This window comes from Dendrobates tinctorius, unplaced genomic scaffold (assembly GCF_039654945.1).
Source record: "Dendrobates tinctorius isolate UK_male_01 unplaced genomic scaffold, ASM3965494v1 ptg000028l, whole genome shotgun sequence".
NCBI lineage: Eukaryota > Metazoa > Chordata > Amphibia > Anura > Dendrobatidae > Dendrobates > Dendrobates tinctorius.
Window position 1 is genome coordinate 41,314,724 of NW_027361696.1, and position 12,720 is coordinate 41,327,443.

Consider the following 12,720-nt stretch of genomic DNA (forward strand, 5'->3'; position numbering starts at 1 on the left):
ATATGATTAATACAATAAATGTAATAAATTTGTTTGAAACAGTTTATACAAATCCAACTTTTATTAATCTGCCCAAAAAGAAAATTGTTAAAAGCGAAAAGTACAAAAACTAGCAAAAACATGGGCATGAATACCATGATTAGAATTATCACCAAAATCCTACCACAAAAGTGTTTCACTCGCTCAGTACACTATACAGTAATCATCATTCATCCACCCTAACTAGATCAACCAATGTGGACTTGTCTCAAAAGCTAAGATGAAAAATGAAAGCGATTCCAAACGTATCACCACCAATCAAGGATTCTTCAGAGGTTCAGTAATTAATATGAATAGCAGTTGATATAAATGTCTTCTTCTACTGCTTTGCCCTCTTTCTTTCCTTTTGCTTCTTCCGTATTGACATAAATTTCTTCTTTAACATTCTGCTAAGTACAGACATTGACATTGAAAAATTCCATATGAGTGTCATGGTATCTAAAATATCATCATTTTATTTGCCTTTCACAATTGCTTCTGCTTAACTTGGCCAAGAAAGGACAACTTGTGTAAAGACCCCCGTATACATACGACTATCGTCAGCCAAACCTACCGATATCGGCAGGATTGTTTGATATAAATGAGGGATTCCATACTCTGACGAGTGATGTTGGGGGAAGCAAAGGATCTGGAATACCATCCAATATTTTCGACAGATGATCCTTTGTTCTCCACAAAATAAGTAACTGCCAGAGGAGCCTGCCAGCGGCTTTCTCAGGACTGCCGAGCTGAGTGTACCTATGTGTAATGGACTCATGGAATAGCTGTAGGCCAAGCAATCATTAGGCCAAGAGCTATTTGTTGGTAATGTGGTGCTTAAGGGAGTGAGGAGCGATAGCTGTCAGACAAACGAGCGGTCAACTGGATGCTATCTGTGATGTATGGTCACCTTGGGTCTGCTGTTGATTTTACACAAGGGAAGGTAAAATAATTGCCAAAAATATCCTCCTTCTTTATGAGTTCAGCTAAGCTATTAGAATGTCTCATCCACAAGCTTGTTGGACCGTTTTCAATAACAATCAGCAGAATTATGATTACAGCTCTGGATATTGTCTGTGCAATAGGTACTTTGAGTGTCTGAAGAGAAAACTGCTCACAAATTTACTTTTCCCTATGTAGAAAAAATGTGCATCGGGAAAATGTATTCCCAAAATATAATGGTGAAAAATTATAGTAATACATTACCTGGGAAATAGAATTCATGTAAATTTTTCCTGAATTCTGTAAAGCAGGAAACAATGATAGAAGATTAGAAGTACACTTTGCAAACATGAAAAAAACAGATTTCTTCAATCTTGTAAAGGGGAAAAAATTAAGTGATTTGCTCTGATTTCCTGGTGTAAAAAAAATCCTCAATCTACCTTGTACTAAAATACGTGACTTTTTTCTGTGTTTTTTTTCCTACCACCATCTTTTTAGTGTACGATAAAAGTGAGAGAGGACTAATAACGCAGGGTGACAGTGGGTATCCTAAAAAATCTGGCAATTTACTCCAATGTGTTATGAATTAAAACTGGTCACGGGCCATGGTTTTCCAAAAACCAATGCAACATATCAACTTGAAGCGATGATTACGGCATATAGACATCATAGAGGATGGTTTCCCAATCAGGACTCCCCCTCTATGAGTCAGATCATAGAGTCACTAAACAAGAGTTTCTACTTTGTTAGACTTTTTCCCAGTTTTGGCAACTGCAGGAACACGTGTAGGTTTAAAAATAGATCTGAAAAGAGCATATGCACCAGAAGAAGCCAAGAGGGTGAAGCTCAGTGGGCCACATTGATAGTAGCCATTCAGATCAGTTTGATAAACACATCCTTTTTTGTGCCCTATTCACATCTGATTCCCATCTCACAAGAATTATAAGCATTCATGAATCATCTATAACTACTCAAAATGCATCATGTCAAGGCAAGATGGTGGTGGGAAAAGTATAGACTGTAATATAACCCAGTTTGTTTTATATGGGACAAATGCTCTTCCAAAATATTCCATGGGCTGTCACAGTGTAGAGTGATCATCCTTGTTCTCATTTTCATATGGAAGCAAGAGAAGCAATGGAATGAAACTGAAAGGGAGAAGATACACATTAGATATTAGAAAAAACTTTTTTGACAGTGAGGGTGATCAATGAGAGGAACAAGCTTCCACGAGAGGTGGTGAGTTCTCCTTCAATGGAAGTCTTCATACAGAGGCTGGACAGACACCTGTCTGAGATGGTTTAGTGAATACTGCATTGCCTTGAGCAGGGGGTTGGACCCTGGAGGTCCCTCCAACTAACATTCTAGGATTCTATGATTATACCTCATATATAACACAATGGTTATTGTCCTTGGAGTCTCTCCTTGAATGATGCCTCTTCTTCCCATCCTTGGTGCTGATATCACTGTTAAATGGTGTGTCTTCCATTATGTAACTGTTTGATTTTGAAATTGTATTTTTCCTTGATGCAGAAAGAAGGTAGAAATAAGGAATTGGCAGGTATAATTAATACTTATATAAGTTGTTATAATGAAAAAGTATCCTAAAAATGGTGCTAAATGCCTAGATAAATAGTGTCAGAATGCCCCCATAAACATTGCCAGAGTATAAGGCCAAACATTATCAGAGATCATTATTTATGGTAGACAAGTCCAGAGACAAAGCAGGCCACGGCAGCATGTTTAGGCAACATAGGCTGCTCTCAGTGGCATGAGCCAACATGCAGCCTGGTGCCATTGAGTTGAAAATTGGCTTTTGGGACATTTTGGAGAAATGGCCGTATCACTGGATACATGACAAAATCAATGAAAAACTGAGATGTTAGTGTACCTGGGATGAATACTAGAGGGGTCCAGACACTGAACATTTTGTCACCCCAAACTATAATCCTAGAAGTGGAACTGGTGTGATGTTCCTGTGAGAAGGCCTATTTATGTGGTTGCCCATGTGGTCTCCAGACTAACATCCAGCTATCCTAGCATTCAAGACAGAAGGGAGACTCATCACTGATGAGGACAGACCTCCGTTCCAGCTTCCAATGTCATCTGCTCTGCACCATGATAGCCTTTCACAGCAGTGGCATGAGTTCAGTGTAACGCCTGTAGCTGGACAGTTGACTCGTAGCCCAAATGCCTTCTTATGGTTTATATTGACACTTATTGAGACTTTAGTCTTTGTATGTCATGTTCAAGTACACTTATTGTGAAGAGTGGATCAATCATGGAACCAGTGGCACGGCCATTTCTTGAACAGGTCCCAAAAGCTGGTTTTCAATGCAACGGCACCAGGCCGAATGTTGGCTCGTGCTGCTGTGAGCAGCCAAAGTGACTTAAACATGTTGCCATGGCCTGGAGCAAATTTTAAACATAAAACCAGCTGGTGCTATTGTGAGGAACCTGCGTGGCCTAAATGTGCCACTATGGCCTGGGAGGTCTCTGTATAATACATGACTGCTCTTCATATTCCTGTACTCTACTAAGCATACTGATTTGTAAACATATAATACATGAACCTGCAATCTCTTTTATATACTTTTTTATTACATACCTGCATTTTCTCTTTCCACAGACTGCACTGGTAATACACATTACAAGGAAAACGAAAATCCCTCCACCAATCAGAATGGGCACTGTCCAATCCACTAACAAATAAAAAGTGATACACAATGGAATGATTACAATCCTTATAGATTATACAATTCCACAAGATGTAACATAAACATATGGGATCACCTAATACACAGCTTTTCTTGATACACTTGTTATACATTCTGCATCTCACAAGCTTTAAGCTAAATGCAAATTTGGCGTAAATTTGCTCTCAGATAATCTGCAGCATTGTAGTAACAAATCTAAAAAAGTTAAGCTTTTAAAAATCTCCTCTGCATGTAGCAAGCATTTTCTGCACATAAATTATTATTATTATTTTCACTTTTGCAATAAATAAGATTCCTGCACACATGTGGATTTGATGTGGATTTTCCCACTGTGCATCCGCGCCGCATCATTTCTGCATCAAAATCATGTACATTGTAATACTGAAGACACCAGTGAATTTTACGTAAAGAATTGTCATGATCGCCCTCCTGGTGTTCAGTAGAGGTATTACATTTACATTCATATTATGTCCCCTGGTGGACATGGTGATAAAATGAACACATTTAACTCTTGAAATCCATTAAATTACAATTATCAATGAGTGCAGTCAATCAGTTCTGATTTTCAGAAGTGGTCTTGTAATGGGAGGCTGCTCCTACTGGCCCACTGGGATTTAAGCAAAGCAGAGGAAGAAGAGGTGGATATTCCAATTTAGCTTGTAATCTAAGAAGAAGACCACATAAACAAAGAAAATATAAAGAAATAAGCAATCAGCTATCATTTCCAAGTGAACAGCAAAGTATTCCAATAATAGCAAAAGTCCGAATGATAGCCGGAACTCACATCTTCTTAAAATAATTGTTTTTTTTTTATCCAATAGCATAAAAAGCACAAAAATGGTTGAACACAAAAGCAGAAAAATTAAAAAGGCAGAAAAGAAGTATTCACTGTGCTCCCAGGCACCATGTTTCAGACCTGCATGGTCCTTTGTCAAGCAAAGGACCATGTAGGTCTGAAACATGTTGCCTGGGAGTGCAGCGGATATTTATTTTCTGGCCTTTTAATTTTTGTGCTGTTGTGTTCAACCATTTTTGTTTCTTTTATACTACTTTTTGTACCTTAAATACATAAAAAAGAGCAGCAACAAAGAGTGCCTCCAGTCTGCAGGCCTCAGTGCAGCGATCCATTTTAAAGATGTCCCCTTGAAATAAATGAGAACAGTGTAATTCTTACTTTTTCTGAAGATCTCTGCAGCTTATTATCGGGGACCTATGCAACAAATAGGGTTTGTGTAAAAGTGGCTTACCCTTAATTAAAAGAACAATTTCTATTACCCTGTAGAAGAAAATTAAGTAACACGGTGTTTCCATCATTCTTCGCAGAACACCAGAATTTGCCTGGGAAAATTTCAATTCCTTCACTGGTGGCAGTTTTGTTTCCACTTGTAGATGTCATTATCGTAACCCATCTACTGATTGACTTATAGATTGATGACTAATGCCCCGAACAATAGCCACAGAGGAGATACAGGTCACCACCATATATTGGCAGTGTATAACATTCAGATTGCGTCTGCAAATGGGATTCCAGCAGAATTTCTGTCTTGCTTAATTAAAAAAGGAAAATAACATCAGACGGCTTTATACTTCACCTCTTTTCCTTCTAAACTTCACCCACCGCCATCATCAGCCTCCTAAACTGATCGTTCACCCACAAAGACTGCTAAAGTCCATCTTGAGTGGCAAGACAAAGCAGCTTCATGAAAAAAAACACTGGCTATGGAGGTTGTTGCTGCTTTCCAGTGAGCATTTTATTTCACCCCAGTGCTGGATTCACAGCCACACTGCACAGTATTGATGTATAATGTCCTCCATGCTGATGCTGATGCTTCTGGGAGTGTGCTGTGGAGATAAGAAAAGCACGATCTCCTCTCTACTAAATAGGCAGTGTATAGAAGATATCATAACAGCTAGCCTCAGAGACAACTGAAATTAGAGATAAAGTTAAGTGGAAAACTAATTATAACTGCACACTGCAAGTCATATAATTGTCAGTTATAGTTTTATTCCTCATGTAGTTATACAACAGCTTATTCTGAAGTGCTACATGTAATATTGTAACAGCTTATCATTTCCCAGAGGTTGTGCATTTTCTGTACTTTTACATGGAACTGCAAGCAATTTGACTGCATTTAATCGGGCCCCCACTTAGCATAAAAATGGCATTTTGCCACATATTTAAATCATTAGCCATGATTTACCATAAATAGGTAGCTTCTGGGTCACAGAGCCTTCCCTATTGCTTGCTGTACACTGTAGACCACCTGGGGGTATCACTGCTCCTTCCAGCCTGGACACCATCTTGGGACCACGAGAGGATGAAATTATGGAGAATCCAGAGATGTCAGTGACGTTGCCGTCTGTACTGCTCCAGGTAATTATTGCTGGAGGATTAGCGATCACCACACAGTCACAGTCTATTGCACCCAGCCTCTTATTGCATTGAGATTCCTGGAGAATCTGTGGCTTTTCTAAAATTATAAAATATTAAATAAGTTGTCATTAAGTGGAAAAAAAAGACAATCCCGCAACTAACCCCCCCCCCCCCAAAAAAAAAAAAAAAAGTCTGTAAAGAATACCAAAAGGCTCAAAGAAATTTATGGGCAATTAAGCTAAATCATTCTTTGTCACAACAGGATAAAATTGTACAATTTATTAAGTAATATAAATCACAAAATATCTACTTGAAAATCACACTATTGAGAAGTTTTGCCATATCAGACACATTCACCTCCACATGATTGAAAAGATTCAACTTTGCTGAATCGGACAACTGATCATTGCCGCATCAAACAAACTAAGATCTGCCATATCAGACTGTGAAGTATGACACAAGAGAGATCATGCAGAATCCCTCCACTGCCACGACATGTGATGAACCCTTACCTCACCACCCCGCCTGACTTCACTATTCTGAAAAATGAGGATGATTGACCTCATGGAGATCAACATCCAACACTGCGGAGACACCATCACGTGTTTCTCAACGCAGTGATTCTAGAGCACTGCCCCCATCCCTTATGGGAAATATGTAAAACATGCAAAACAGAAGTCGCGGAGACACCATCACATGTTTCTCAACACAAGCAATGACTAGCCAGGTCTTTCACCGGGAAGGAACAACCACGGGAAGGGCAGTCTCCAATGAAGGAAACCACCTATGCCAAAACATGGTATCCATCCACAGACAGCTGTTTCGGGGTATTTGCCCCTCATCAGTGTGGAGTAGGAAACTGGCTAGTAGGAGCAATGCCTAGTGGAAGACTGAAAAATGAGGATGATTGACCTCATGGAGATCAACATCTAACACTGCGGAGACACCATCACGTGTTTCTCAATGCAGTGATTCTAGAGCACTGCCCCCATCCCTTATGGGAAATATGTAAAACATGCAAAACAGAAGCCGCGGAGACACCATCACATGTTTCTCAACGCAAGCAATGACTAGCCAGGTCTTTCACCGGGAAGGAACAACCACGGGAAGGGCAGTCTCCAATGAAGGAAACCACCTATGCCAAAACATGGTATCCATCCACAGACAGCTGTTTCGGGGTATTTGCCCCTCATCAGTGTGGAGTAAGAAACTGGCTAGTAGGAGCAATGCCTAGTGGAAGACTGTGAAAAATGAGGATGATTGACCTCATGGAGATCAACATCCAACACTGCGGAGACACCATCACGTGTTTCTCAACGCAGTGATTCTAGAGCACTGCCCCCATCCCTTATGGGAAATATGTAAAACATGCAAAACAGAAGTCGCGGAGACACCATCACATGTTTCTCAACACAAGCAATGACTAGCCAGGTCTTTCACCGGGAAGGAACAACCACGGGAAGGGCAGTCTCCAATGAAGGAAACCACCTATGCCAAAACATGGTATCCATCCACAGACAGCTGTTTCGGGGTATTTGCCCCTCATCAGTGTGGAGTAGGAAACTGGCTAGTAGGAGCAATGCCTAGTGGAAGACTGTGAAAAATGAGGATGATTGACCTCATGGAGATCAACATCTAACACTGCGGAGACACCATCACGTGTTTCTCAATGCAGTGATTCTAGAGCACTGCCCCCATCCCTTATGGGAAATATGTAAAACATGCAAAACAGAAGCCGCGGAGACACCATCACATGTTTCTCAACGCAAGCAATGACTAGCCAGGTCTTTCACCGGGAAGGAACAACCACGGGAAGGGCAGTCTCCAATGAAGGAAACCACCTATGCCAAAACATGGTATCCATCCACAGCTGTTTTCGGGGAAAATACCCCGAAACAGCTGTCTGTGGATGGATACCATGTTTTGGCATAGGTGGTTTCCTTCATTGGAGACTGCCCTTCCCGTGGTTGTTCCTTCCCGGTGAAAGACCTGGCTAGTCATTGCTTGCGTTGAGAAACATGTGATGGTGTCTCCGTGGCTTCTGTTTTGCGTGACTTCACTATTATGACCATGATTTCACATGGTATGGTCGCCTCAGTTGCACTAACGTGACTTGCCGCACTGGCTGAGGACATGTAAGGTCAACTTGCTGCAGTTTTACACACACACACCCTGTCCACATCAAGAGTAAGAGTATCTGGCGTACTGACCTGGCACCATACTCGCCCACAACCCTGACAGACTGAGTTGCTCCTTTCACTAGCACCAGTGTGAAACAGCACCTGGTCAGCCTTGTTAGACTGCAACTAGTTCTTCATTGGATATAAGCTTGGCTCGTTAATGGGATTATATCAGGCCATAAAACAGCCCTGGTAGCATGCAAAGTTAAACCGAGAAACAGATGTGTGGATTTGTGGATCGAGAGCAGCCCAAGGCTGAATTATATATTTAATCACCTTAAGGGGACACTAGACAATACACTATATACATGATGGTCACACATACACAGTGGTCTGATATGCAAATCCAACAGTGGTAGTGTAAGGAACTAGCAGGAATGCGGGATGCAGTGATGAGCAGGAGGCAGAGCAAGAGTTAAAGGGAATCTGTCTCCTATTTTTTCGCATATAAGATGCGGACACCGCCATCAGGGGCTTATCTACAGCATTCTGTAATGCTGTAGATAAGCCCCCAATGTAACCTGAAAGAGAAGAAAAACTCACACAGGCGAGGTCCGGGTCCGGTCCGGGTCCGATGGGTGTCGCGGTCTGGTCCGGCGCCTCTCATCTTCTAGCGATGACGTCCTGTTCTTTGCTTCCCGTCGCAACTCAGATGCAGGCACACTGCTCTGCTCTGTTGAGGGCAGAGCAGAGTACTGCAGTGCACAGGCACCAGGAAAGGTCAGAGAAGTCCGGCTCTGCACACTGCAGTACTCTGCTCTGCCCTTAACAGTGCGTCTGCGCCTGAGCCGCGACAGGAAGCAAAGAAGAAGATATCATTGCTAGAAGATGGGAGGTGCCGGACCGGACTGTGACACCCATCGGACCCGGACTGGACCCGGACTGCCCCTGGGTGAGTATAATATAACTCGTTTTTCTTCTCTTTCAAGTTACATTACAGAATGCTGTAGATAAGACCCTGCTGGTGGTGGCTGCAGCTTATGTACAAAAAAATAGGTGACAGATTCCCTTTAACGGGTATTTTTATGCAGAAAAATAGCAGCAGTGAATACTCCACGCATGGGGTGAGGGGGAAAAGGAATCTAACAACCCACATGGTAAACGGGGACAGAGCAACAACAGAGGGTCAAGTAATGAGTTAACTTATCAGTCACTGGTTCCTGGATGGCGAAGGCTGGAAGATCCCACGATGGCGCCGTAGATGACGCGAGGAGTCTTTGATTCGATCCCGGAGGAAAGTGTTGCATAGTCATTGTGTAGCGGCGAAGTATCCTGGCTCCCTCACAGGTGGTCTTGTGGTCCTGGAACAAGCTGCTAGCTGAGAGGAGGGCTGTAGCTCCACAATAGGTGTACAAAATCCCGGGGTGAAGGCCACAGTCTCACTATTGCAGACAACACACACCGGAGGATTAGTACTGTGCAGTGGTTCGGCAATTGTCAGTGGTATGGATCGGTTGGTGTGTTGAAGTCAGAGGACGGTGAGGAAACAGTCTCTGGAGGTACCCGGTCTGTCAGCACGGGAGATGGAAGGGTTTGACTCGGGCCTGTAGATTGGTGTCGGTCAGCGGAGAAGGAGTCAACCTTCTCATGGAGCACAGGCTGTGTCCCTGCCAAAAGCCCCGTTTTCCCATGCACAGTCCTCTTGTTTATCAGACCCGCCCCCTTCAGTCAGGTGCAAAGGTCTGCCCCGATCAGAAAGTCCTTGCCCTGGCAACAATGGTGACAGCCCCGAGAGTTGCAGCCCAGACACGCGAGAGACGCCACTAGCTCGATCCATCTTCCTACAGTAGGACAAAATACTGTATATAAGCAGAATATATGTCTATTAATGGGAGATGTTAGATCACGGGTGCGTGAGGCTGCAAGGGAGCATGGGCTAGGTCCTTCACAGCATGTTACTCGACTGCCTCTACTGTCGAAGTGGACCACATTCATAACAGAGAGCGCGACCACATAGCCTTCCACTAGCCTTATATGCTCTGGGGATCTCTAAATAAAACACAACATACAGCTAGGACGTATAGTAACTCCATAAATCCTTATGGAGTCATGTTTCTAGAATGCTTTTTTAGCTGCTTCAGCATGACCCTGCATTGCAAGCCAACATTTGTTTTGCTCTGAGCTGCTCAAGTTGTGAAATCTGTCACTCACAGCCTTTGAGGCTTGACTCCCCTGCTGTTGCTAGCTGCACACTGAAGGGGGTCAAGGTGTTCTGGTACAACTGCACACTGAATGGGGTTTTACAATCCCATGCCACATAGGATGCAGACGATTGGCATGAAATGATATCTCCAATATTCTTCACACGTACGATCTCAGCTCTGCCATATAGGACAAACTCAGCTATGCTGCTTCAGATCCAAATCCAGTATCATTGTATTTTATCTTTTGCCCAGTATGTACACTAATATACATGTATGGCCACATTCTGTACTTTCCTTGCTGACTATATCCACAGCTGTGTGGACATTTGTAAGAGGCTGCAAAACTTGACAATTCATAGATAAATAATATATAGGTTTTAACGTTAATGCCTGAGTTTATCGAGTTCAGCCTGTGACTTAACGTGTTGATCCAGAGGAAGGCAAAGCCCCATGAAGCAGGTGATAATTGCCCCATATTAGGTGAAGGAATCCTCCCCGACTCCACATATGGTAGTGTGCCGTGTCATATTACACCATCGTCATTACCATAAATTGGTATGATGTGGGTCACGGAGCCTTGTATATTGCTGGCTATACACCATAGACCTCCTGGTGGCATCATCACTCCTTCCAGGCTGGACACCATGGTGGAGCCATTCAATGATGAATTTATGGAGAATCCACTTGTCTGTGTGACATTAATCTCTGTGTGGTGCCAGGTAATATTTGCCAGAGGATTCGACACTGCTGCACATTCACAGATTATTGCACTCAGGTTCTTTTTGCAGTGAGATTTCTGGAGGATTTCTGGTTTATCTAAAATCATACAAATAATCATATTACACTGTGTGATCTTCAACGAAGGATGGGCCGTCCACGTTATATCACACACATTCCCTTTAACATTTGAAGCAAATTTTAGTTTTTACGTTTGCATTTTTCTTCTTGTGAAAAACATATTTTTTTATTTTACACTGACAATTATTTTTTGTTATGATGACATTCATCATATGGTAAAAAAAGGACCAGGTCAGTAGGATTATGGCAATACCAAAGTTGCATATATTTTTCTTGTATAGGTAGTGAACAAAAGAAAATTTCCCCCCAAAAAATAAAAATTGGGGATTCTATTGCCACTTTTCAAAATCTGTTACTTTATATTTTTCTATTGAGTGATGGATTTTTTTTGTATGCCGAGCTGATGGGCTTAATGATAACAATTTGGGGCACACATGATGCTTTGATGGCTTTTTGTGCATGTTTTTAAGGAGTTGTGGCGAAGAACAAAGCACATTTCTGGCATTTTGATTTTTTTTTTTCCTCTATACAGCATCTAAGATATGGGTTGATTCATTTTATATTTTGGTAAAAATAATTTATAATAATTATTTCTTTTTAAATGGAGAGTGATTTTTACATTTTTTATATACTTTTAGTCCATTTTGGGGACTTGAACCTGTGATTAGTGATGAGTGCAAGTGCTCATTTCTCAAATTTACCTAGGGTGCTTGGGGATGCACCGAATATCGCAGGTGCTCAAATGACATGTTCTAGTCCCTGTGGCATCATTTTTCATGGCTGTTAAACAGCCACAATACATGCGGGGATTGCAGAGTAGCGAGCGCTTGCGCTCTTCACTACCTGTGATATCTTCATTGCTTAAACCACATGCTGCAATACCACAGTATATAGGGAAAATCACTGTCTCTTATAAAACATAATTTTTGGCTTGGCTTCACAGAAGAACCAAGATGGTAGCAAACAGGGTCCTTGGACAGACCTCGTGTGCCATGGTAATCCATCGGTACCAAACGATGGCACAGTGAAAGGCCAATGGGAGATAATTGTAACAGTACCATATAAGCAAAATATTTTAATAGTTTTTTAGGATCAATTATAAATTCAGGAGGTGGCTTTTTATGGCCTTTATCAAAGGGGCAGAGTAATGATGCATAAAATTATAGGAAAAATTGTAAATTTTTGACTTGATGACAAGTCCTCTTTAACTTGTATTACTATTACCATGTAATACTGCATTTTGCCACCAGCACTGGCCACAGCTGGGATAACATCTGGCAGACTAAAAGTTCCACCAGCACCTCAACCATCCACCTAGATCCACCAGCTTCTGTACAAAAAGTACATTCTCTGATTTTAAAAACCATTTAAAAGGAACCTCTCATGTTGTGCTCTTAATCTGATCTGAGGGACACATGTGAGAGTAGGAGGAGATGAGCAGATTTATAAATAGTTATATGAAAAACAGATTTAGTATAATTGTCTTTCATTTTCTTTTTAAATCCCAGCTTTTATTAAAACCAGGAGCCAAAAAAAATGTATGCATG

At 41.7% G+C, this 12,720-nt stretch overlaps 1 protein-coding gene across 2 annotated transcripts in view; it reads right to left on the reverse strand.

The window, feature by feature from the left end:
- Window positions 1-42: 42 nt before the first annotated feature.
- LOC141085322 (myelin-associated glycoprotein-like) overlaps window positions 43-12,720 on the reverse strand; it is a 41,058-nt gene continuing 28,380 nt past the window's right edge. The window contains exons 5-10 of one of the 2 annotated variants that reach the window (XM_073570603.1): window positions 10,922-11,191; window positions 5,879-6,148; window positions 3,569-3,662; window positions 2,345-2,483; window positions 1,225-1,260; window positions 43-425 (exon numbers count right to left, since the gene is read on the reverse strand). In XM_073570603.1, the coding sequence (XP_073426704.1) occupies window positions 324-425; window positions 1,225-1,260; window positions 2,345-2,483; window positions 3,569-3,662; window positions 5,879-6,148; window positions 10,922-11,191 (911 nt within the window). In that variant the 3' untranslated portion in view covers window positions 43-323. Of the gene's footprint in view, window positions 429-1,224; window positions 1,261-2,344; window positions 2,484-3,568; window positions 3,663-5,878; window positions 6,149-10,921; window positions 11,192-12,720 lie in introns of both variants that reach the window. The other variant, XM_073570602.1, reaches the window with a different exon arrangement.